The 26,046-nt window shown below is 37.5% G+C and overlaps 2 protein-coding genes across 2 annotated transcripts; one reads left to right on the forward strand and one right to left on the reverse strand.

The window, feature by feature from the left end:
• The first annotated feature begins 7,512 nt into the window (after positions 1–7,512).
• Positions 7,513–13,292, forward strand: LOC133464438 (uncharacterized). The gene is made up of 7 exons (XM_061746421.1): positions 7,513–7,764; positions 7,893–8,018; positions 10,073–10,162; positions 10,278–10,369; positions 11,044–11,204; positions 12,540–12,656; positions 12,739–13,292. The coding sequence occupies exons 2-7, from the start codon at positions 7,894–7,896 to the stop codon at positions 12,841–12,843; spliced, it is 690 nt and encodes a 229-aa protein (XP_061602405.1). The 5' UTR covers positions 7,513–7,764; position 7,893; the 3' UTR covers positions 12,844–13,292.
• Positions 13,251–20,129, reverse strand: LOC133464811 (interleukin-1 receptor-associated kinase 1-binding protein 1 homolog). The gene is made up of 5 exons (XM_061746999.1): positions 20,119–20,129; positions 19,667–19,812; positions 13,960–14,045; positions 13,735–13,865; positions 13,251–13,640 (listed from the first exon to the last, which is right to left on the reverse strand). The coding sequence occupies exons 1-5, from the start codon at positions 20,127–20,129 to the stop codon at positions 13,364–13,366; spliced, it is 651 nt and encodes a 216-aa protein (XP_061602983.1). The 3' UTR covers positions 13,251–13,363.
• Positions 20,130–26,046: the final 5,917 nt, after the last annotated feature.

Raw genomic sequence — 26,046 nt, forward strand, 5'->3', positions numbered from 1 at the left:
TTTTTTTATATATATATATAGAGATATATCTATATATATATAAACTCAGTCTCTGCTTTTTCTAAGATTTGTACGTAATTTGCAAGTCTTACACGTTGGCTGACCGGAGCGCGTCTGTCTGTGCTAAAATACCAAATGGTGTACCTTTTTGTTGGTACTGTAGATCTTAATACATTGTTGTCCGGCGATGGGTGTGTGCGTGTGTGTGTGTCTGTGTGTGTGAGTTGGGTTTTTTTTTTGCATGTTTATTAGAAAGAATCATCTTTCTTGGTTTTTTTTTTTCCTTTTGTTGTTTTTTCCCCCCTGAAGCAGGCGAGGAAAAAAGGACGCGAGGCTGAAAGGAGTTATTTTTATCTCTGTAGATCATGTTTCAGTGCGTACTCAACATTAGCAATACCTTGTGCCTTTATGTCTACGGTGTGGGTGTATGCGTGCTTGGCCTCTGCCCTGCAAAAGTACATGTGCCTGTTTGTGTACAAACGTATGTTGTAACTATTGCGAGTACGTGTGTAACTGGGTGAGACGTGCGTGTGTGTGTGTGTGTGTGTGTGTGTGTGTTTTTATAACACAAGATGAGTGTGTCATTTCCTTTGAGCGTATAAACAGTGGCATACAGTTCGATCGTTGTGAAACCTCTCAAAGAAATGTATTTATAGCAGCGGGAAAAAGACGTCACTGTTGTAAACGTACAGTTATTGGTGTCGATACGTCGCCTATAGCCGACCTATCGTCAAGATTCTATCCGAGGTACAAAGGAGTGGAGCTCTGGGTGACTAGCTTTGAGATGCACTTACCGCAGTCCGGTTATCAATGCAGTCTTTGGTCAAGCAACTTATGTGTATTTAAGAGAAAAAAAACAGAAAAGAAAAAGACAAAAAGAGCTTTTAAAATATCGAGATGTTTCTATGGCGACGACACGTGTGCACACATATTACACATACAACTCTGTCTAGCATGTTCTAGCACTTTTTCATGGCTGAAGGAAAACGGGATGAAGTCGAATCAAACCGAATCGGATTGAATTTGGACGGAAAGCAAATGGGACAAAGAGTCTTATATTCACTCTTCTAATTGTGTGCCTTTGCTACTCTGGCATATTGAATCCTCTCTTTCTCCTTTTGGGGCCTTTTTTTTCATTCTGGGACTTCTGGGTTCTGCTCGGCGCTTGGTTTCAGAGAGCTGGACTTTGAGGACTGGACTGAACCCGACAGGCGTACGGCGGGGGGGTGGGGGGGCTATAGGTCATGATGGAGGAGAGAAATAGACTGAAAAATTCCCAAATCGTCAAGAGGATAAAGCATTATGTCACTATTTGTACACGCAAGATAATGGACTGAGTATATAAAGATGACAGCATCCATTTTTTTTTTGTTTCACCCCAGCAAAGAGCGAACGAATGCCAAAACCTGCAAGTTTAGTCCTGAATCGTGAAGTAGTCTGGGGGAGAACTGGATGGCGGCATCTATATACACCCGGTTCATCTCATAGGCCACATATTACTGAACATATATCATATGTTTATCATTGTTGGTGTCAATTTTTTGTAATGTATTTGTCTATGCCAAATTCTGTCTTTGGGCACTGAAGTTTTAGAACATGGCTTTTGAATGTTTTTACTTTCTAAAGAGGTTTTATCGTCTCCATAGTGGGTGTTCTTTTACATATAATGTGTCGACTTTTCATTTCTCTCGTCTGTGTCCCTGCCATACAGGATGCCCAGTGGCGCGATAATCTGTGGAGATGGGATGGTGTTTTATACTCTGCCACACATATCTGAGAAAGTCTTTTTAAAATCACTTATTTTTTTCAAAATATGTATGCGAAGAGTTTACTTCCAACACATTATTGTTAAAGCATCAGAGTATTTATTTGTGGGCGGCATTTTCGTTCTCGTTGATGCGTTCAGTCCTGGCTTTAATTCATGATTTTAATTCACAAACTCTTCATGTGCACTTTTTGTTTTAATTTTACATACAAATCACAAATCTTTCTTTTTGCAGAACACGGATTGCATGGATTGTCATGAGTAGAGTGTGGAAACTAAATTGCTGACCCTGGCATTTCAAACTTGAGATGAGCTTCATTCTTAACATATTTCAAATTTGATGTATCCATGTTGAGTTATGGATGTGATTTTATTTTTTTGACCTACCACACAGCAGCCAAAATAATCCCAATTACTAAGCATACTCTATATCATTCCGATAGATTTTTTTTTATTTATATATTTATTTTTAACCCAGAGAAATGCATGACATCACACTGTTATTATCTTGCTACACACTTTTCATCACATCACCACAATAACCATGCTGTTATTCCGTTAAATGGGCTTCAAGTACAACCGAGAATTGGTGGATTCATCCGTCTTTTTTCAAATACAGATCCTGCCGATTCGTCACAGAACGGACCTCGTTAGGTTATTGGACTTAAGGTGGTTTATCTTGAAGTTTTGAGTCCGTGGGACAGCAGTTCAGCGTAACACTAGTTTCTGTGAATGTGTGGCAGAGTCGTGCTGTGTTCGGGTCCTGCTTGAGTGTCCGAGAGTTTGACCAGAGGGTACCGGTCCTGGTGTCTGTGAAGTGGCTGCACGGGAGCCGCCAGGAACACTTTTTGGGAATGTTTTTTAAGTTTTAAGGAGACATGGGACTGGAGCTAATGGAACAGGAAGGGAAGGGGGTGTTTTATGTGAATCGACTGACGAGGCTGTCTTTGTTAGTTTGGATACTTTTTATATATAAAGGAATTGATGCAAAAAATGAAAAAAAAAAAGCATAAAACTAGAATGTATGTGTAGGGGAGTACTGCTGTCCTGTTAGTTCATACCAATATTTTAAATAAATAAACATTTGTGTTTCCAGATCTTTTTACTTGCTTTTTATTATTGTTTTGTGGCTAAAATTAAAATGTAGTGACCGTTTCCTTTTTCACACTAGCGTTCAGTGACCAACACCTGCTCTTTAAGACTCAGCTCTTTAAGGAGAACAGAGCCGGATTAACGCAAAGGCAAACTAGGCATGTGCCTAAGGCCTGATTGGCAGGGGGGGCCCAGACAGAGGAAAAAATAAATAAAATAAAAATAGTAAGTAAATAAAAATATATGTCCTATCTACAATTTATTTCAGTGTTAATATATCAATATTTATTAACTAATTAAAAATGACGTTGTTTACTTTAACGTTACGTTACGTCACATTAACGCCACTCAGTTAAATCCGAGGGGAGGACTAAGCAGGACAATTAAGCTATCAGGCTGCAAGGTCTGGTTTATTGTTGGACAGTTTCTAAATGGTTGTGATAAATGTGAAGGGTTTACGTTCGTCTTCTTGTTCCTGTACTTAATCACAGGTGTGAATATGGGCTCTAGGTGAAGGGACTAGAATTTTTATTCACCCAATTCAGGCTCGTTTTCCTTGGCTGTCTGAGCAAATTAGTAAAAAAGTGAAGAAAAAAAAAGTGTTCTTGGTTCAAACATAAGGTATGGATCAAATTATTTAATGATTGCTTATTTTTCTACGATGTGTCTGTGATTAAATCTGCTTTTAGAATGCAGTCTAGTAAAGAACACCATTCCAGACCAGAGGGGTATTCCAGGAAGCAGGTTCAACAAATTCCGAGTTTAAACCTGAACTCTGAGTTGACTTAACCTGAGATAGGAAAGTCGGAGTTTTCGGTTCCAGAACAGCGGATTTGAGTTAGTTCAATCAACTCTGAGTTTGTTAAGCTCGAGTTAAAAAGCCATCATCAGTAGAGCCCTGAAACAAGGATTCACCATGGCAACCGGCGACAACAAAAGAGCGACATACTTTTTCTTTTTTCTTTTTAAACTTTATTTAACATTTCAATTTACAAAATCCCTTTGCGGAAACATTAGTTTGCATCTGAAGATCCACATACTTCACGCCACTGGAGTTAGAAGTGTCAATACGTGCGTCTGGCGAGTATGAGAGCATATTTCAGAAAAAAAACACGAAACACGAGGAGAGAAATGGCGTGGGGGAAAGTTGCTGCAGTCAATGTGTAAGTTTGAATGCAGAATTCTTTTAACATTTAAGTGTTTCTCAATCCTGGTCCTCGTGGACCCGTGTCCTGCATGTTTTAGATGTTTCCCTGCACCAACACACCTGATTCTAATTAAAGGTCCTCATTAGCTTGTCACCAAGGTCTGCACAACTCTGTTGATGACACAGGTACTTTTATCACGGTGTGCTGAAGCAGGGAAACATCTAAAACATGCAGGACAGGGGCCCATGAGGAACAGGATTGAGAAAGCACACTTAGATCATTTAGATCACACACGGCTTCAGGGGAAAATGTTTTTTTTTTGTTTTTTTTATGCATTTATGGAATTACTCTGTGTCTATTTGTATTGATTTATTCTATTACTTAATACATATAAAATAACTACAAATGCATATCAGAAAAACATGATGGATTTCACTAGGTATTATCTTTCCCAACACTTATACCCCCATAGTGAATAAAATACGTTGCGTTTGTTAGATACGCTTTTTCTGCTCTCTCTGCCGCTTGCCCCAATCGGCTGAATTGACGCCACTGAGGGAGGAGACGGAGAGAAACTCAGGCTTTACTGAAGTAAACCTGCTAGCGAGCAGGTTAGGTTCAGAGGCTCAGTTGCCATAGTAACTGACTCAGATTTTGAGTTAACTCGCTTTCTGGAACTGAAAACTCTGGATTTCCCTCATCTCAGGCTTAACAAACTCAGGATTTTCACTAAACCCGCTTCCTGGAATACCCCTCAGGAGATTAGAGGTGATGCTTGTCCATGAAAATATTTACCACTACAGCACACTTTGTCTTACTGCAAATTTTATTGGTCTTTGTATATTTGACTTCTTATTTAACTATTAAATTTAATCAACACATTTAATTAAGATTTTCTACAAAATGCAATAGACTACAAAATTTATCTTACTTGCTCTGTTTACATAGCAATGATGACACCTATTGGTCATTTACCAGTCCTACTGCCTTAACCATGACACTCGCAATCGATAAGATAAGGATAATTTAATAACATTTAATAGAGCGGTGTAATAATCTATAAATAATAAAAATCAAAAGATAGTCTAATATACAACATGACTTATTTTGGAATACAAATAACCAACTTGCCTATGACTATGCTATGCTATACTATGTAAAATGTGAATTAACTTTTATTAGTAACTTTGGTAAGTTTAAGATTTCAATTCATAAATAACATCGATGGAGGGGGACCCAAAAATCACAGTCTGCCTAGTGTAGTCCATTTATTTAATCCGGCTCTGCTTCTGCATCTAGTAAACTTCTTTGCTCGTCAGAATTAGTTAGAAGATCCAGCTCTTTGCAGTCTCAGCACTGAATAAGTTGCATGCACTTATGATAAGATGGTGTCTTTTTAGACGTAGCTTTCTTGTATAAAGGGATGGTTGGGTTGGGTGAAGGGAACAAAAAAAAAAGATAAAATAAAATAATTCTAGCACTGGCACGGCAGCACCTGTTTCCAACTGGACTCACAGCAGTCTGACCAGCACTGATCCAGCTGTACCCTCCTATGTGATCATGTGCTTGTGTTCTCTCAGATGTACAGGACTGTCTCAGAAAATTAGAATATTGTGATTTTCTGTAATGCAATTACAAAAACAAAAATGTCATACATTCTGGATTAATTACAAATCAACTGAAATATTGTAAGCCTTTTATTATTTTAATATTGTTGATTATGGCTTACAGCTTAAGAAAACTCAAATATCCTATCTCAAAAAATGTGAATATTCTGGGAATCTTAATCTTAAACTGTAAGCCATAATAAGATATATTAAAATAATAAAAGGCTTGCAATATTTCAGTTGATTTATAATGAATCCAGAATGTATGACATTAATTTTTTTTTTTAATTGCATTACAGAAAATAAAGAACTTCATCACAATGTTCTAATTTTCTGAGACAGTCCTGTAAGTCGCTTTGGATAAAAGCGTCTGCTAAATCAGTGTCTCCCAACCTGGGGTCCTGGCCCCCCCTGGGGGGGCGCGGAACTTTGTCTGCTTTGAAATTATGCAGTTGTAAAAATTATATTTGCGAATGAGACATTCATAATAATATAATAATAATAATACCTTTATTTATAGAGCACTTTTCCAAAACAGGGAAATAAGACATTGTTAGGAATAATTTATGAATGTCTTGAATATTTTTTGTGTTTTTTATACACAGGTGACAAACACAGGAAATTATTTAATTCCTTATTATTATATCATTACTCAACATTTAATCTACTCCGACAGGTTGTTAAAGGAAAAATGTTAAAAACGTTGGTCTCCTATTAAAAGAGACAATATTTGTATTTCCTTTTATGTCATTTTGTGCCTATTTTATACATTGGTGACATTAGAGAAAAACAAAGTAATATGTATACAGAGTAAACCAAAGAGAAATGTATCAAAAAAACATAATTAATGTTAATTTTTTCAATTAAAGACTATTTTGGTGCTTGTACGTACGGGTCGGGGGGCCCGGCTGGTCTTAAACACAAGTAGGGGGGGCTCCAAGGAAAAAAGGTTGGGAACCACTGTGCTAAATGCAGTACTCGAGTTGTAAAAAAAAATCAGGGGGGATGGTGGATTTTATCATATGGCATATGATAAAATCCACCATCCCCCCTGATTTTTTTTCATATGACATATGGGGAAAGATAATTTGTGCTACATACAAATAATATAATATATTACAAATAATAGTACTGACCAAAACACCTGCAGAAATACTGCAGGAATGACATAGCAGCAGTTAAATGCAGCCTTCTGTAAACTTTAAATATCCACTGGGCTTACATCAAATACATCAAAACACAATGATAAAAAACAGTTTTCTGAACTTATTAATATGACTCTGTCCTTCACAGGATAAGTAAAATGGATCACTGCAAAAACTCAAAATCTTAACGAGAATATTTGTCTTATTTCTAGTTAAAATGTCTCATTTTAGTAAAAAAAATCTCATTACACTTAAAACAAGACTCATCACTGGAAAAAACAACAATTTTCACCTGTTTCAAGTAAATTTTCACTTAAAATAAGTAGAAAAATCTGCCAGTGGAACAAGATTTTTTTGCTTGTAATGAGAAGATAAATCTTGTCCCACTGGCAGATTTTTCTACTTATTTCAAGTGAAAATGTACTTGAAACAGGTGAAAATTGTCAAATAAGTTATTTTTTTGGTGTTATTTTTCTGGTGATGACTCTAAATTTGAAATAGCAGTAAAACCACATTCATTGATGAAATGACATAAGGGATGGAAAGTTTTACAGGGGGGATGATTTGGACCGTTTTTATTTCAGGTGGGGATGCCATCCCCCCTCATCCCCCCTCAACTCCAGTACTGGCTAAATGACAGTAGTATTAGCAGTAACAGCGCCCCCTGGTGTGGACGGAGCGCCACTGCAGGCCGTGCGCGCTGATCCGGTCCCGTGCAGCGCCGCTCTCCCTGACGTGGCCAGACGCGAAAGGCCCGTCTATTTCTCCGTGGACTGCAGCGATTGGGCAGACCGTGCGTCGGCAAGTTTTGGGAGGAAAAAAAAAAACAAAAAAACATGTAAATAGTGCAGGTGGCGGCGGAATGCATCTGAGTAAGGTGTATGTAAATAAAACAGAAGTGAAACCGTGTCACTCTGCTCGAGGTTCCTGGGAGGAATCAACCCCTCAGAACAGAAGCAATGTTGGCCCGATAGTTGAAGTAAAAGATTTAAAGATTACAACAGGAGGTAAGGTCTGCAGCAGCAGGTGTTTGTGCACCTGTGTCGTCCTGGCACCAGCACTTTGTTTTCAGATGTATTGACGCACAGCTGTACCGGTTTGGCCGGAGTTAAGTCAGTGTCGCCTGTGCTCCCAGCATGCCGCAGCTCCGCGCCGCCGCCGTGCTGCAGGTCGCGCTGCTGCTGTCCGCCGTGCCCGCGCAGTACCTGCTGTCCCGCTGGGGGGGCTCCACCGCGGTGCAGCGCTACCACGCCACTGCACGGTAGGACCCGTGCAACACACCACAGTCTGCTGTTGGCAGAGGTGTCAAAAGTATTCACATTCATTACTCAGGTAGAAGTATAGATACTAGAGTTTAAAAATACTCCTGTAGAAGTTGAAGTATCCACTCAAAGTTTTTTACTCAAGTATGAAAGTACTGGTTTCAAAACTACTTAAAGTATAAAAGTTAAAGTAAGTTAAGGGGGAAAAAAGCAATTGAAAATGAATGCATCTTAGTATAATGCAAATATATTAAAGAACCATATATGTGTACTATTGAGCAGTTTCAGAGAGCAGAAGATATGATGACTAGTTGCATATAACTTATAAGTATTGTAATGGTGCAAAAAGTCAAACTTAAGAGGCATGTTATCATTTATCCTAACCTTTATTGGAATGTAAATCCAAGTTTAGTTGCAGGAATTTTGAGTTTAAGCAGAGGTGTCAAAAGTATTCACATTCATTACTCAGGTAGAAGTATAGATACTAGAGTTTAAAAATACTCCTGTAGAAGTTGAAGTATCCACTCAAGTTTTTTACTCAAGTATGAAAGTACTGGTTTCAAAACTACTTAAAGTATAAAAGTTAAAGTAATGTAAGGGGGAAAAAAGCCATTAAGAACAAAAACCATTGAAAATGAATGCATCTTAGTATAATGCAAATATATTAAAGAACCATATGTGTACTATCAGAGGTGGACAGAGTACTCGACCCCAGTACTTGAGTAAGAGTACAAATACTACTGGTCAAAATTTACTCCGTTACAAGTAAAAGTAGCTCAGTCAAAATATTACTCGAGTAAGAGTAAAAAAGTACTTGCTTTTAAAGGTACTTAAGTATCCAAAAGTAAATGCTTTTAAATTTACTTTAAGTAAAAGTAAGAGTAAGAGTAAATTTCTTATTTTCCACATCAGTAAATTACTATATTTTTTATAAATTAATTTAAGGATCTTTTAACTCTTGTTTCTGAGAATAAACTCTTTGAAACCAGCTGTTGAGTTGTTGAAAACCAATAGGATTTTAGGGAAGAAGAAAAAAGAGCAGACCTGAAAGTAACGAGTACTTTTCAGCCTTCCTAGAAATTTACTCGAGTAAAAGTAAAAATATTTGTCTCGGAAATGTATTCAAGTAAGAGTAATAAGTACCAAAGAAATCTAATACTCCAGTAAAGTACAAATCCTCTGGATATGTCAAGTAAATTTACTCCGTTACTGTCCGCCACTGTGTACTATTGAGCATTAACATGTGTTTCAGAGAGCAGAAGACGTGATGACTGGTTGCATATGGGTTTATACAGCAATCCTTATGTTAAATTTAATACCTTTTTCACTACCTTCAGATTGTGACAACATTAAGTGTTAATCACGGATCTTTTAACATTAATACAGATTTTGAACTATAGAACACTATACAGAACAGATTTATACTCATTGATGTTGACCAGATGTTTCACATTTATTTCACTTTGTGAATGACAATAAAATAGACTGCTTAAAATGTAAAAGGTAAAAAATAATACCAATTTAAAAAAAAAATAATACCTCTGACAGGGAATTTAACACTTTTAATGGCCTTAAATTTGGCAATTTTCATTTATCACTTTTTTAATACTTTTTAAAACCCCGTGGAAACCCTGTTGTAATGGTGCAAAAAGTCAAACTTCAGAGGCATGTTATCATTTATCCTAACCTTTATTGGAATGTACATCCAAGTTTAGTTGCAGGAATCTGAGGGAACGGATGTAAGAACAAAACTGGACAAGAACATCTGAAACAACCACAACCAAATTCACTCTATCCGGATGGAGCAATTTAACTGGATAGTTTTTTTTTTAAAGGCCGAAATGAAATAGAGTAACAAGGCTGTTTTTAAAATGTAAGGAGTAAAAAGTACAGATAATTGCATCAAAATGTAAGGAGTAAAAGTAAAAAGTCATCTGAAAATTATAACTCCAGTGAAGTATAGATAACCAAAATTTCTACTTAAGTAAGGTAACGAAGTATTTGTACTTTGTTACTTGACACCTCTGGTTATTGGACAGTTTCGGCGTTGCAGGTTGCTGCGCATGTGGGGCGAGTTGAGGAGGTCGTTGCTCAACGGCACCGCGTGGATGGAGTGGACGGACCAGCAGCTGTCTGCAGCCAAGTGCGTGCACGATGAGCCCAATCCAAATGAGAGCTGCACAACATATTTACACGGCAAAGTGATGCCCTCAAAGAGGGATTAGGACAAAAACTCATGAGGTTTTATATTCCCGTAGGTCTTGGGTTGGTTTGGGGCAGGAAGACCCCCTCCAGGGGTACCCTCCAGTAGAAACTATGATTTTCGACAATGACCAGGAGTTCTTTGGAGGTTTGTAAACACTTACCTGCCTACTAAATACTTTGGAGTTATAGTAAGTGAACATCGGCCACATGAAGTGAAACATAAGTCCCACATTTTTCTCACGATTCCTTTTATTGTCACGTTGATACCTTTAAAACTTTGTTATATAATAGAGCAAATACTGGGGCATAATTAACTAATTAAAAAAAACCAAAACATGTTATTCTGAGTTGATTGTGACAAGCTTGAATTAAAAAGTTGTGTATTATTTCAGGAATCTTTCAGTGTTGATAGAGGGAAGGCAAACATCAGACTGTTGGGCAAAACGTGCACTCGTGACATGAAACGGGAGGATCTGATGCAATCATCTCCTGACTGTTTTCTTGGTTTCTGTTTGACTTGACGGGGGATTTTTGAGGAATAGTACAAAGAAGAGCACTTGGTAGAAAATGAGTGGCAAAAAGGGGGTTTGGGATAAAAACATCTAAACTAAGGCTCTCCATTAGGTTTAAGAATAAGTAAACAGTAATACGGTTTGTTGGTTTGGATTTATGTCCCCCTGAGATCACAGATCACTCAACCTTAACGTTGATATTTTTTCTGATGTGGAGCACACCTGCACTTGTTTGCTATGAGTAGAATATTTGTGATTTCCTTGTTTTAAGAGAAAAATACTCCCAAAAAACAAATTGTTTCTGCAGCCTCCAAGACCGTGCGCAGCCCTCGCCCCCCATACGTGTTCCTGCGAGTTGGGGAGGTGGTGATGGAGAGGAACGGCCACATGGTGGGGGTGGTGGTGAGCTGGGACACTGAACTGCGGGCTCCTCCAGAATGGATCGACAAAGTGTATTCTAACTCTGAGGTCAGAATCCACAGCTCCTCTCCTGCCTCATCTACAATGTTGTTCAACCTCAAAATCTCTGCTCAGGATTTACAACTCATTTTAAATTTGACTGAAATGACACCACATTAGGGCTGGGCGATATGGACCAAAAGTCATATCTCGATATTTTCTAGCTGAATGGTGATACTCGATATATATCGATATTTTTTCTGTGACATAATTGGGGTTTCCCCCAAAGCATTATAGCATAGCATCTCTGTTAGCATCTCTGTTAGCTTAATTTTTTTCTGAGGCAAACCCTTAAAAAAAGTCAGTTTTAATACAAAGCCTCGTGCCAAATGTCACACAGGTACATTTATTAACAGAAGTCTGCACAATATCAAAATGTATAAAACAAATGAAATAAAAATAAACTGCCTGCATATATAGAATAAAAATGCTTCTTGAATAAAATAAAACAAATATCCCTTTCCTGCATAACAATTAAATTAAAATACACTGTGCAATTAATACAATGTAGACCAGGGGTCGGCAACCCGCGGCTCCAGAGCCGCATGCGGCTCTTTAGCGCCGCCCTAGTGGCTTCCTGGAGCTTTTTCAAAAATGTTTGACTTTTTTTTTCCTTTTTTTTCTTTTTTTTCTTCCTTTTTTCTATTTTTTCTCTTTTTCCTCTTTTTCTTTTTTTCTGTTTTTTTCTTCGTTTTTCCTTTCCTTTTTAATCTCGATATTTCAACGTTTTTCTCGAAATTTAGACTTTTTTCTCGACATTTCGGCTTTTTTCTCAACAATTTGTCTTTTTTCTCGACATTTCGACTTTTGTCTCAAGATTGTACTTCAACATTAATCTTGACAGTTCGACTTTTTTCTCGAAATTTCGACTTTTTTCTTGACATTTCGACTTTTTTCTCGACATTTCGACTTTTGTGCATAATTTAAAAAAAAATCTTCCCCCAGTTATAACTAATATAGAAACATGCAGCATGTGTTGCCTTCATTTTAAGGCTGATGCAAGACTTTTCATTTTTTGCGGCTCCAGACATATTTGTTTTTTGTGTTTTTGGTCCAATATGGCTCTTTCAATATTTTGGGTTGCAGACCCCTGATGTAGACAGTAACAGGCAGACTTTTCCACTGAGGTTGTGGACAGTTGTGCAAATAACAAAACATTTGTGCAAATCTCAAATAAAACATTCAAGTCAATTTGTCACAAAATATTTTTTATTTATTTATTTTTTAAATCGATATAAACAATATTGTCTCGTACCATATCGCGTTTGAAAATATATCGATATATATTAAAATCTCGATATATCGCCCAGCCCTACTCCACATATTTGGTTTGTGTGTATGCAGAACACGAAATCAGAGAAGACGCCTCACTATAAGGTGCTCTTCAGTGGACCGGGACCCTCCTCTCTGAGGATTGCATACCTACCTCAGACACAACTGGAACGGATAACTGGGATACGGGTAAGAACTCAGAACCGAAGTATTATGCAAACTGACCCAAACACTGTACACGTGATTTGGACTCACGGTTGGGTGTTTCCAGCCGGACATTCCCACCCTGGAGAAATACTTCACACACTATGATGGGACGCGGTTCGTCATGCAGCCGTGGCTCAGAGAGCTCTTCCCCGAGGACGACAAGGCTTGACTGCTCAGTCTGAAAGACACATTCAACAGACGGTTTTATCACCTTTTCTGTGTGCTGTTCCTAAGCCTGGTCAAAATGTCAGCCCTCCTCTGCTACAGCTATTGATCTCAAGTGCCGATGTTTGTACGAGTCAGAGATAAACTCTTGAAAACTTCCTTTCTAGGATTCAGGATTCAGAATGTACTTCTAGAATCTGAAAACCATAATATTGCAATTACGTGATGAAGATCATCCTCCATCTCCTTTATTTTTGGCAGTGTGCAAATACCATGTACAGTATTTTTAATCTAATGAGTGCCAAAACAATTTAAATAGTTACTTTCGGTGTTACAGTTAATGATCGCTCTTAGAAACAGTTGAAATGTTTATTGAAATTTAAAAAACAGCAAATGTTTTAAATCACAAGTTTTTAAAAGTCAAATTTACAGGAATGGCATTAAAAAAAAAATGGCACTACTTTTTAAGGATCAAATTGATGCAATAAAATGTTTTGTACAGTCTCAATGGTGTACGGGGTCTTTTATAGGTTTTTCCTGTTTCCGTCTCTGAAGCTGAAGAAGACAGACACCTGTGAGGAAGCAGTGACTGTAGGTTTGTGGGGAAAGTTAGGAAGGGGTAGAGAATCCTGTTCTCTGTCTCTGCCTCCACCCTCCTCATCCTCCTCCTCCTCATGCGTCCTCTCCTGGGTTTCCTCCTCTCTAACCAGCATGGGGGGTCCCAGACTCTGCCCCAGGAGCTGACTGAGTTTGCTGGCTTTCTGCTGAGCATTTTCAACTGCTGACACACATGCACGCAGCCTAGAAAAACATAGAAAAGAACGGTTTACAACTGAAGAGCCTGACTAAAATACTCAGTTGGAATATTGCGGGTCAGTTGCTGAGTTTTTAGAACCTGATTTGACTCATGCATTCGGGACTGTGGTAGAACCGGGGCATCCCCACGCACACGCTCTTGTCGAGCTTTTCCAGCAAGACGCTGCATATTTGCTCCATCTTGGAAAAATCTGAGAAAGTGACCATGACCTGTGGGAACATTTTTAATTTTTTTATTTTTACACTGTCACCTGCAACTGCACAGATATTTGCAGTTCAAACTCATTAGTGGCTGTGCAGATACCTCTACGTCCATGCGATACATCTCAGTGTCTCTGTGGAGAAACTTCCTCACCGAGGTGTCTTCTTCATTGATGCCCTGTTGTCTAAAAACAATGAGAGTAAACAATCAGTCGATTTATTTTTTTGCAATTAAAGTGACATTTCAGACTAATTTAGTCAAAAGTGACAGATTATAGGCATCCAAATGCCGAGTAGGGCTATTTTAGTAGGTTAAAAGAACATTTGTTGGATTACTTATGTAAATTAAAGCTGCAAGCAGCGATGAACGGGCCCTCGCACTCATGGCCAACGCCCCTCCTTCCAGCCCCCCCCAAAAAGAGAATATTAAAAATACGATAAATGTAAAAAAAAAATTAAATTAAACAAGATTTATCTTCTCATTACAAGCAAAAATATCTTGTTCCACTGGCAGATTTTTCTACTTATTTTAAGTGAAAACAGGTGAACAGGTGAAACAGATGAAAATGGTGTTTTTTTTTTTTCCAGTTATGAGTCTTGTTTTAAGTGTAATGAGGTTTTTTTTACTAAAATGAGACATTTTCACTAGAAATGAGACAAATATTTTTGTTAAGATTTTGAGTTTTTGCAGTGATCCATTTTACTTATCCTGTGAAGGACAGAGTCATATTGATAAGTTCAGAAAACTGTTTTTTATTGTTGTGTTTTGATGTATTTGATATAAGCCCAGTGGATATTTAAAGCTTACAGAAGGCTGCATTTAACTGCTGCTATGTCATTCCTGCAGTATTTCTGCAGGTGTTTTGGTCAGTGCTATTATTTGTAATATATTATAATATTTGTAATCAGAACAAATTATCTGTCCCCATATGATAAAATCCACCATCCCCCCTGATTTTTTTTTACAACTCGAGTACTGGCTGCGGTTCTGTTTAAAGCCGGGCAGACACTGTGCCATTGCCGGCTCGTTTTGAACCAATTTTCCTCTTGTTTCAATCATTAATATGTGTGCAGACAAGGTAAAAAAAAAAGAAAAAGAAAACTCAAACTCTTTCAGTTCACTGTGTTTTCTAGTAGTTCTTCTAGTTTTCTATTGTTACTTTTAAGTTTACTGTTCCCTTTGTGGTTTTACTGGTTGTAAAGCATGTAGCTTTAATTATCACCCAATTCTGTGTTTCACCTTGTTAGTCAACTTCACTCCAACTCATTACCACCAATTTTACACTTATTTTTGGAATGAATGGTCAATAGACCTCATTTACATAAAATCATAGCTCATTTTGGAGATAGATAAAGATAAGCCGAAATTCTGAATTTTTTTGACTATAGTTAAACTCAGAGGCATATAAATTGATGGATTATCACAGACGGGTATATGTGAAAATGAAATGAAATCATTTAAAATGTTTGGACCACCACCCAGCACCAGCCAGTGGTTGGTGGGTCAAATTGAATATCACAGGAGAGGAGAAATTGAATAAAATATCCATAATTCAATGCAAGTAGTGATCAGAGGTGGGTAGTAACGAGTTACATTTACTCCGTTACATTTACTTGAGTACGTTTTTGGAAATTTTGTACTTTTAGGAGTAGTTTTGGATAACTGTACTTTTTACTTTTACTTGAGTAGATTTGTGAAGGACAAACTGTTCCTCTTACTCCGCTACATTAGGCTACGTTGAGCTGTTACTTTTCTTTTATCCTTTTTATCCGTGTACGCGTCAATCTCATGACATCACTGAGTGATTCTTTGGGAAAAAGGTTTGTTTTTGCATGTTTTGTCACATTTACACAGACTCAAACACACACAGAGTTTCTATGAGTTCATGTTTGTTCTAGTTCTGCCTGGTTGAAAAAGAAAAGTACAAAGGCTTGAAATTTTGTGCTACTGGTGCTTAATTTATTTTTTTATTCTGTTATTTTATTATTTATTAAAGTTCTTGAATTTACTTTACGCTTATTTTAATTTAAGCTATTTTTCATTTTTTTATTAATTTTAATTTATTTTATTATTTTATTGATTTTAATTTGCCTGAAGATGATTATTTTGTACTTTTGTCTTTTTGAATGGGTGTGTTAAAAAAATAAATCAGACGTTACTCAACAGTTACTCAGTACTTGAGTAGTTTTTTCACCAAGTACTTTTTTTACTTTTACTCAAGTAATTATTTGGATGACTACTTTTTACTTCTACTTGAGTCATATTATTCTGAAGTAACAGTACTTTTACTTGAGTACAATTTTTGGCTACTCTACCAGCTCTGGTAGTGATCATCAATTTTATTTGAAATGAGTGTAACAGAGGCAGTTATATGGATGAAAATCATATTTTTGATATAAAAGAAAAGTGAATATGGGTCAATTTGACCGAAAGACCACAGAAGGGTTATCTATTAACATTTCAACATAATCAACTCATCCAAGAGATATTCAGAAGAGCTTCTCTTCTGCAAATGGTACAGTAGATGAGCTGCCATACAAAGGAATTTCCCTTTGGGGATTAATAAAGTAATTCTTATTCTTATTCTTAAAATCCGTCTAGCTGACGTGACCCAGGCAGACCAAACAACAGGCTTCAGCTTGAGCGGCCGTTTTCCGCTTGGTCCTAGTGCTGACCTGTCTCCATTTAATATAGCGTAACATTGTTTTTGGACGGTAAAAACTGCAGGGGACCAAAACTGCCTTTTGAAAAAGTGCAGGATACATGTCCCCCCCCCCCCCCCATATTACGTCCGTGTATGAACGTACAGTCAGTGTGAGCAAAGACCTGTCGCATCAGAGCATCAGGTCCGTCCCAGCCGGTGTTCTGCCAATTTCTGCTCCCTGCCGAAAAAATGCTACGTTTGGGTTCTGCGCATGCGCACAGTCGATTTTCAAAGTTTGCATCATTTCTTGCACGATGTAAATAAATGGATAATGGGATGTTGATTATTTGATCCTTCAAAATACACGACCCATGACATGAATGCATTACACTTTGTGAACATTATACGATAAAGAGAAAAAAAACAACAATTCTATGGCTTTATTTGATATTCATTCAGTCATTCGCCTTTATTTAACCAGGCAGGTCATTAAGAACATTCTTATTTACAATGACGGCCTGGCAAGAGACAAGGACCACTTGGGGGTGAAAGGAAGTGGTTTAGGGAGTAAAACACAGTAAAGTTGTGGCTCTACAAAGGTGGAAAACCTTTAGGTAGCATTTTTTGGCAAAGCTGCAGAAATGGGCAGAAACTGGCTCTCGGCTCTGCGCGTGGCCGCGCGCGGCCGCGCGCTCCTGATCGGGATCGCGGATGGAAGCTCAATAATAATATAATAATAAAATAAAATAATTGCAACACGCATTAAAAAACCACAATACAACTTACGTGACGTGACGGCGTGACTCCACATGTTGCTGCAAGTTGCAACAACCCCCCTCCCCCGCCCCGCCCCCGGCAGCTTCCAGGAGCTGCGGCTGCGCGTTCCCGCGGTCTGCGCGCACGCGGCCCGCAGACAGCTTCATGCTTCTAATCCAACTCAAAACATTCATTATAAATCGCCTCTTGCACATACAATGCTCAAATCATATTATTTTCAACAATATTTTTACGAAGTTAGAAGTTAATTCGACATTGCATGACAAAGTAAAGATTTATTTCAAAATGAGTTCATATTTTGAATAAAGTCGGTGACAAACTGTCCCAAATATAGAATGGATATCAGAATGGAAGCCTGATTAAATGTATTGATTTTGGGTCAATTTGGACCAAGTATTTGAAAGTTAAAACAACTTTTATGTTCATGGCGAGACACCGAAATTTGACAACCTCTAACAGCGACGCCCTTTGAGAAAAACGTACAGTTTTCTCTGTCAGCCATCGTCAATGTCTTACCTATTTATCTGACCAACTTTGAGATCCATCCGCTCATCTCCCTTTGAGCACAGATGCAAACTAGAAGACATGACAATTCCTGGTGCCAACAGGTGGCGCTACAACCGATCCTGAATATTCCACCATAGATGTCTTCAGGCTCAACCTACAATCATGCACATACGTTTTCGACCACATCAAATCATGTATTGCTGAATTACAGCCAATTGATGTTTGATGGCGAAGCTTAAAAATGACCTCAAACTTCGCCGGATCACTACGGTCACGCCCTCTGGCAGAAACTTAAAAGCTTCGCAATTTAGCGTCGGCCATGTGTCTAGATTGTACAAACCAAGTTGTGAGCCAATTCGATAAAATCTCTAGGAGGAGTTCGTTAAAGTACGAGGCCTAGAAATGATCAGAATTCATGAAAAATGACATTTTCTGTTCAAAATGCCGGACTTCCTGTGTAACTTAGACCATGGGTCCAAGAGACTTTTTTGTAGCTCTTTGTCTAATATAATACTCACATAAAGGTCATTGCTGTAAGTCAAACCATACTGTGGGGCTCGTCAAAAAACATAAAATAGGTGGCGCTATAGAGCCCATTCTTGTGGACCCATGCCTGTCGCCCATAATATACGTAATTTTACGCGACTCTGGAAGCGTGTGCAAAATTTGGTGAGTTTTGGAGCATTTTAAGGCCTCCAAAAAGGCAATTTATTTACGGCGAGAATAATAATAATAATAATAATAATAATAATAATAATAATAATAATAATAATAATAATAAACATCACAGATACAATAGGGTCCTCGCACTTTCAGTGCTCGGGCCCTAATTAAATACAGTTGCTGTGTGTGATGTTCACATTTTGTGTGTGTGTGTGTATATATATATATATATATATATATATATATATATATATATATATATATACACACACACACACACACACAGTTGTGTGAAAAAGTGTTTGCCCGCTTCCTGATTTCTTATTTTTTTGCATGTTTGTCGCACTTAAAATGTTTCAGATCATGAAACAAATTTAAATATTAGACAAAGATAACACAAGTAAACACAAAATGCAGTTTTTAAATGAAGGTTTTTATTAAGGGGAAAGACGAATCCAAACCTACATGGCCCTGTGTGAAAAAGTGATACATTAGAGTAGAAGTATCATCAAATGTTTTACTCGAGTAAAAGTATAAAAGTACTGGTTTCAAAACTACTTAAAGTGTAAAAGTAAAAGTAATGTAAGGGGGAAAAAAGCCATTAACAACAAAAGCCATTGAAAATGAATGCATCTTGTAAATATATTAAAGAACCATATATGTGTACTATTGAGCATTAACATGTGTTTCAGAGAGCAGGAGATATGATGACTAGTTGCCTATAAGTATTGTAATGGTGCAAAAAGTCAAACTTCAGAGGCATGTTATCATTTATCCTAACCTTTATTGGAATGTACATCCAAGTTTAGTTGCAGGAATGATGAATCTGAGGGCGACGGATGTAAGAACAAAACTGGACAAGAACATCTGAAACAACCACAACCAAATTCACTCTATCCGGATGGAGAAATTTAACTGGATAGTTTTTTTTTAAAGGCCAAAATGAAATAGAGTAACGAGGCTGTTTTTAAAATGTAAGGAGTAAAAAGTACAAATAATTGTGTGAAAATGTAAGGAAAAAAAGTAAAAAGTCGTCTGAAAAATAATGACTCCAGTGAAGTATAGATAACCAACATTTCTACTTAAGTAAGGTAACGAAGTATTTGTAGCCTACTTCGTTACTTGACACCTCTGATTACTTATAATACATTACTTTAGTAAGTAATATGTATATTGTGGCAGGATGAGGCTCGACTCCAAACACTCTAGTCTGGTTGCTCGTTTTGAGGATAAACGCCGTTGCTATGGTTGCAAAGTTGTAAAGTTCTTCTTCTTCGTGTTTTTTTTTTCTAGTCTCTTCTTCGTCTCTTCTTCTCCCGTGGACCAAATAAATTATGACGACACGCTTCTTGGGATTTGTAGTTCTATTCCACCAATGAACGAACTACGGATTCAGACGGATAATTGAATCCTGCCTTTATATTTACGAAAGAAAAATAAATCAGAGACAGACATATATTATTGGCAGTACTCGAGTTGTAAAAAAAATCAGAGGGGATGGTGGATTTTATCATATGAGGACAGACAATTTGTGCTGATTACAAATAATATAATATATTACAAATAATAGCACTGACCAAAATACCGAGAGGGACCCATGGATGTATTATAAAGGGACCTGGCTGCAGGCAAGATGGCCGACAAGGGCGCCGCCATACTTCGATCCATACCGGAAGTCCATACCGGAAGTTGGTCACTTCGTTAATATATATATATTTTTAAATTTTTTTTTTTTTTTTATTAACATTTGCAAACAGTCAGTGGCGGCCTTTGGCATCAGGGGGCCCGTTTCAATATTTAATATGGGGCCCTATTTATTACTATATTTGCCAGCTATGTGTCCTGCGTCCGTGACGCATTATAAGCTGAAAGAACGCAGTAAACGCATCCATGCGTGACGCATGGATGCGTTTACTGCGTTGGTGTTAATAGAGTGGGCGGCAGCCGCTGCTGTAGTCGGTGCAGATGCTGGACCAAAGAAAGAGGTCACTTTCGAAAGACTACTGTTACCTTTCTTAATTTCCAGTCCCAGGGTCGGTGCCAGAGCAAATATTCAGAGGGGGCACAAAATCAGCCGTGTAGGAGAGCATTTTAAGGAAAAAAGTGCATTCTCACTGCTTTCCTATTAATAATCTGTCTAAAACAGCATTTCTCAAACTTTTTTTCAGTCATGACACCTTTCAAAAGTGAATAAAATATCACGACACCCCAGAGTAAAATATAATTAAAAACCGCACTGCATCGCTCTGACTGTAAATGTAAAAGTCCCGTTTATTTTGTATCAATAACTTCAACACGATAACTGCACCAGAGGAGAAGTCATCGTTCACTGTTGTGCTTAGTTGCCACGCTGATGGACAGAAACTATGGTGATTTTTAAAAGAAAGACTGCCTAAAGAGACTTTTCCAGCCGGCTTCACGCCGGCCGTTCAAAGTGAAGCATGATTTATGGTTCTGCGTGAAATCGACGCAGAGGCTACGCGCGTGTATGTGTATGTGTGTATGTATATATGTGTGTGTGTGTGTGTGTGTGTGTGTGTGTGTGTGTGTGTGTGTGTGTGTGTGTGTGTGTGTGTGTGTGTGTGTGTGTGTAGACGGCGCCTTTACGGTCGGTGCGCCGTGTTTTAAATACAGAAATGACACAAAACCGAGGGTGCCTTTCCACACGGCGCCCGTATGGTCGCGTATTTAGGCTATATATGAAATGTCAGAATAGGTAATTTTTTGACGACACCCCTGAAGCAGTCAGACGACACCCCCGGGTGCTGCGACAGTCCAGTCCTATCTCCGAACCGTAGTTGGGAGAGCTGGTATTTAAATACGGTTTCTGGCTCGTTGCTGGTAACCGGCGGTTGTCGAGTCCGGGGAAAGTGAAGGAAAAAAGGACGGAGGAAAAATACTGTCCGTGCAACCTCGCACATTTATTACAAACTTGTAAAGAGCAAACAAAACACGCGAGGGCCGACGACTGAAACTAACGGAGGACACACTGAAAAAGTAACTAAAAACGTGTACCGGTCTTCCACACGCGCACCTGCATCTCCCTCTCTCTCCTCCGCTGCACCCACTACGCCTCACACACACACACCCGAACACAGACACCGCCTTAAAAGGGGACCGGGCTGGCCGGTAACACTACTCACAGCTTTCTTTTTTATATCTGCTCATTTTCGCTTTTCAGCACCACTCTGGTATGTTTGTTTCATTTTTCTTGGATGTTAGCTGGTTAGTTTAATGGCGGGTAGTGATTTATTATTGTGTCTTCCTTGCGCATTTATTTTTTTGTCAGTCAGTTGGGGGCCCCCTGGTGGCCGGGGCCCGTTTCAACTGAAACGGTTGAAACATAGGTAAGGCCGCCTATGCAAACAGTACAATGATAACAAAACTTCACATTATGCAATTTCACGTTGAATTATAATATATAAAGAGTATTACTCAAATAAAAAACAAAACAAAAAGCACAACACATTATAACAGAAAGCCAAAACATTTACATACATTTATGGTTTTGATTGCTTTTGAATTAGTAGAAAACTTAATAGAGTCCAGATACTGTTTTAATTCACAATGAAAAGTAAAAAAAAACAAATCAACAAATTAATAATAAATGTTTCTTTTGGCTTTGTTCTAATTGTTACATGGTCAAAAACACCAAACAACACATCCTTCCAAAATAAATTAAAATCAATATCAATTCTTTCCGACACAAAATTACACATATCACTCCAAAAAGTTTGAACAATGGGGCACAGCCAGAATAAGTGTGTCATTGTTTCAGAATTTGCAGAACAAAAGGTACAGTTTGAATCGATATTTCTTTTGAATCTTTTTACAATGTGATCATTTGTAGGATAGAATTAATAAATTTACTTAAATGAAATTTCTTTAACTTTGTTTGTCACCAGGTATTGGTTGGGTGAGAGCCAGACCTTCTTCCAGTTAATATTTTTTACATATATATTCCAATATTGGGTGTATATTATTAAAATATAACATGAATATATATATATATATATATATATATATATATACATATATAACAAAATAAAGAAACATGTATGTATTGTCATGAACTGACCTCATCATGACAAAAATGGGAGACGACACACAGGGATAAATGTTCAAAAACAATGTATTTATTTATAATTAAATCAATCAAAATATATGTAACGGGTAAGGTGAGGTGTGAGTCATCAGTTTGATCAGTGGTGTATGGCAGGTGTGGATGTGTGTAAGTGTAGTGTATGTGCAAGTGCAGAAAACTAAAGACAAACAAACTCAAAACAACCAAAAGAAAGCCATGCTTACTGAGCAGGGGAGAGAGGCCAAATGGCCCTGACCAGCCTGCTTAAATATTGGGCCTGATTGGAGTCAGGTGTGCCTCCTCCTCTAGGCACACCCATGCAGGCTGGTCCCCTCCTCCTGCACATGAACAGAACACCCTGTTAAGACAGGGTGGGTCGTCACAGTATATATATATATATAGCCTACGGAGGTAGTTTACCATAGACTAGTTTACAAGCAGCGATTCGAAAATGATAAAACACACACATTATATATATATATATATATATATATATATATATATATATATATATATATATATATATATATATATATAATATAATCCACCTCAATTAACCTCAGACAGCACTTAAAGCTAAGGACGCTGAATTTGAGTGCCATCAGTCCTGTATGTGTATGTGTGTATATATATATATATACATACATGTTTTTTATTTTGTTATATATCTATATAAATACGTTTAAAAAAACATAGTTATTAGTAAGTACGTTATGTTATATAATGTTTTATAATTTTCGTTTTATGGCCGCTTTTAAACTACCTCTGTCATATTTGAACAATATACACGAAGAAGACCAACTTCCGGTTGAAAGACCAGCCTGCTTACCAAATCTGGACCCCAAGAAAACTTCAGTGGGCAAAGTTTGTCTAGTTACATCCACAAGAAGTAACAATCGTAATATACGTTCCCTGTTTCAAAATGATATAACCACCAACCCTTATGTTATTGCTTACTGGTCTGGTTTTGGTGATGACTTAAATTGGAAGAACATCCGGGGCCTGTACTACGAAGCGGGATTTGGGGTTAGCGAGGTAACTTCAGGTTTAACCCTGGGTTTTCAGGACTACGACGGTGGTTCACTTCTTAGCGGGGCACATCGCCATGGTAACTTATGCTGAACAGCTAACCTGCTCCGGAGCAGGTTATGTTCGAGATACAGATCGCCGGGTGTAAAAGCACCGCCCACTGACCAATCAGCTCTCTTGGAAAATGGCATGCCCTTTCGAAGAGAATCCAGTGGAGCTTGGTGCGCGGATCGTGAGAGGATCCCTCCGAACAGAACGCGTATTCAGGGACCACCAAAACCCCTTTGCTTTCCCTGATGAGTACCTGTATGAACGATCCAAAAAAAAAGGAAAAAAAGAAAAAAGAGGTGGAGGAGAAAATAAAAAATAAATCAATCAATGAATAAATAAAACAAATCATCACCCAAAATCCGATGTACAGTCAATCCAAAACTAATACCAATTAAATAAATAAATCAAGAAGAAATGAAAAAGAAGATGCATTTGTAAGGGGATAGCAAAAAAGGGATTTTCAATTTCGTCCCTCGAACATTCTGAGAAGTCACTTTAAAATACTAAATACCCCCCTCCTGAAAAAATTAAAAATTAAATAAAATAAATAAAAAAACCCAATTCTTTGGTACAGCATCAGCACAAGTTATCGGTCAACAACAATAGTTATAGAACCAATATATACAGACTGTCTCAGAAAATTAGAATATTGTGATTTTCTGTAATGCAAACACAAAAAAAAAAAAAATGTCATACATTCTGGATTCATTACAAATCAACTGAAATATTGCAAGCCTTTTATTATTTTAATATTGCTGATCATGGTTTACAGTTTAAGATTAAGATTCCCAGAATATTCAAATATATGTTTATATCCCTATGAATTTACGCATTTATACAGTCAGCGATCTTTTGCCAGCTGTCTTTCCTGCATTTTGCAGCTGCAACTGTGTTGCTTTTTGCCTGTATTATATGCCTATACTCATCATATTTCCGTAAAATTATTGTTTGCTCTTCGCTACTGAAATAAGCGGCTCTGACAGCGGACTTCTCCATGCTTGCGATTGGTCATGCGCTGAAAACACCGCCCCTTTTATGTGCACGCGCTCATATCCAGATTGGAGAAACCTGGGTTGATATACCGAGTTGATAACCACCGTCGTGTGACCGCTTAGCGTGATTGCAATTGTCCGGGTTAGTGAATCTGGATAAGGAAAAGATATCCTGGGTATGTTGAACTTGCTTCGTAGTACAGGCCCCTGGACTCTTCCATACAAATACCTTCTTACAAATAAAGTGAGGGAAATCTCTTTTAAAATGTTACATAAGTATTACCCTGCTAATCATTATCTTCTTAAATTCAAAAGAGATATTTGTGTTGACTGTTCGTTGTGTGAAATGTCCCCTGAAACACTGGTACACCTGTTTTGGCAATGTCCCTACACTAACACATTCTGGAAAGATGTATCCCGATTTATTATAGATAAAATTGACTCTGACTAAAATTGACTCTTTTGTAATCAATTTAATAATTATTCTTGCAAAGTTTCATATTCATAAATCCAAATTCAGTCATTCAAAACCCCTTTTTTAAATTTTTGACAATGAAACCAAACAATACTTGAGTTCCATCTCTGACTCAAATAACAAAAAAGCTGTCAAAACTGTTAATTTATGCTCTCTATTTAATGTGTTTGTTTAAAAATCCCCCTGGCTCCTGTGTTGTTGCACTCTTATGTATTAACGACTGTTTTGTATGTCTGTCTGTTTATGTTTTTTGTAATATGAGAACTACTCAATAAAGCTTGTTAAAAAAAAGACCAACTTCCGGTATGAACTTCCGGTCTGGACCTCCGGTATGCATTGGTTTTGTTTTTTATCTGAGTAATACTCTTTATATGTTATAATTCAACGTGAAATTGCATAATGTGAAGTTTTGTTATCATTGTACTGTTTGCAAATGTTAATTAAAAAATTTTTTTTTTTTTAAATATATATATTAACGAAGTGACCAACTTCCGGTATGGACTTCCGGTCTGGATAAAAGTATGGCGGAGCCCTTGTCGGCCATTTTGCCTGCAGCCAGGTACTCTTGAAAATACCTGCAGAAATACTGCAGGAATGACATAGCAGCAGTTAAATGCAACCTTCTGTAAGCTTTAAATATCCACTGGGCTTACATCAAATACATCAAAACACAACAATAAAAAACAGTTTTCTGAACTTATCAATATGACTCTGTCCTTCACAGGATAAGTAAAATGGATCACTGCAAAAACTCAAAATCTTAACAAGAATATTTGTCTCATTTCTAGTTAAAATGTATCATTTTAGTAAAAAAAATCTCATTACAATTAAAACAAGACTCATCACTGGAAAAAACAATTTTCACCTGTTTCAAATAGATTTTCACTTTAAGATAAGTAGAAAAATCTTCCAGTGGAACAAGATTTTTTTGCTTGTAATGAGAAGATAAATCTTGTCCCACTGGCAG

Source organism: Cololabis saira, chromosome 18 (assembly GCF_033807715.1).
Source record: "Cololabis saira isolate AMF1-May2022 chromosome 18, fColSai1.1, whole genome shotgun sequence".
Taxonomy (NCBI): domain Eukaryota; kingdom Metazoa; phylum Chordata; class Actinopteri; order Beloniformes; family Belonidae; genus Cololabis; species Cololabis saira.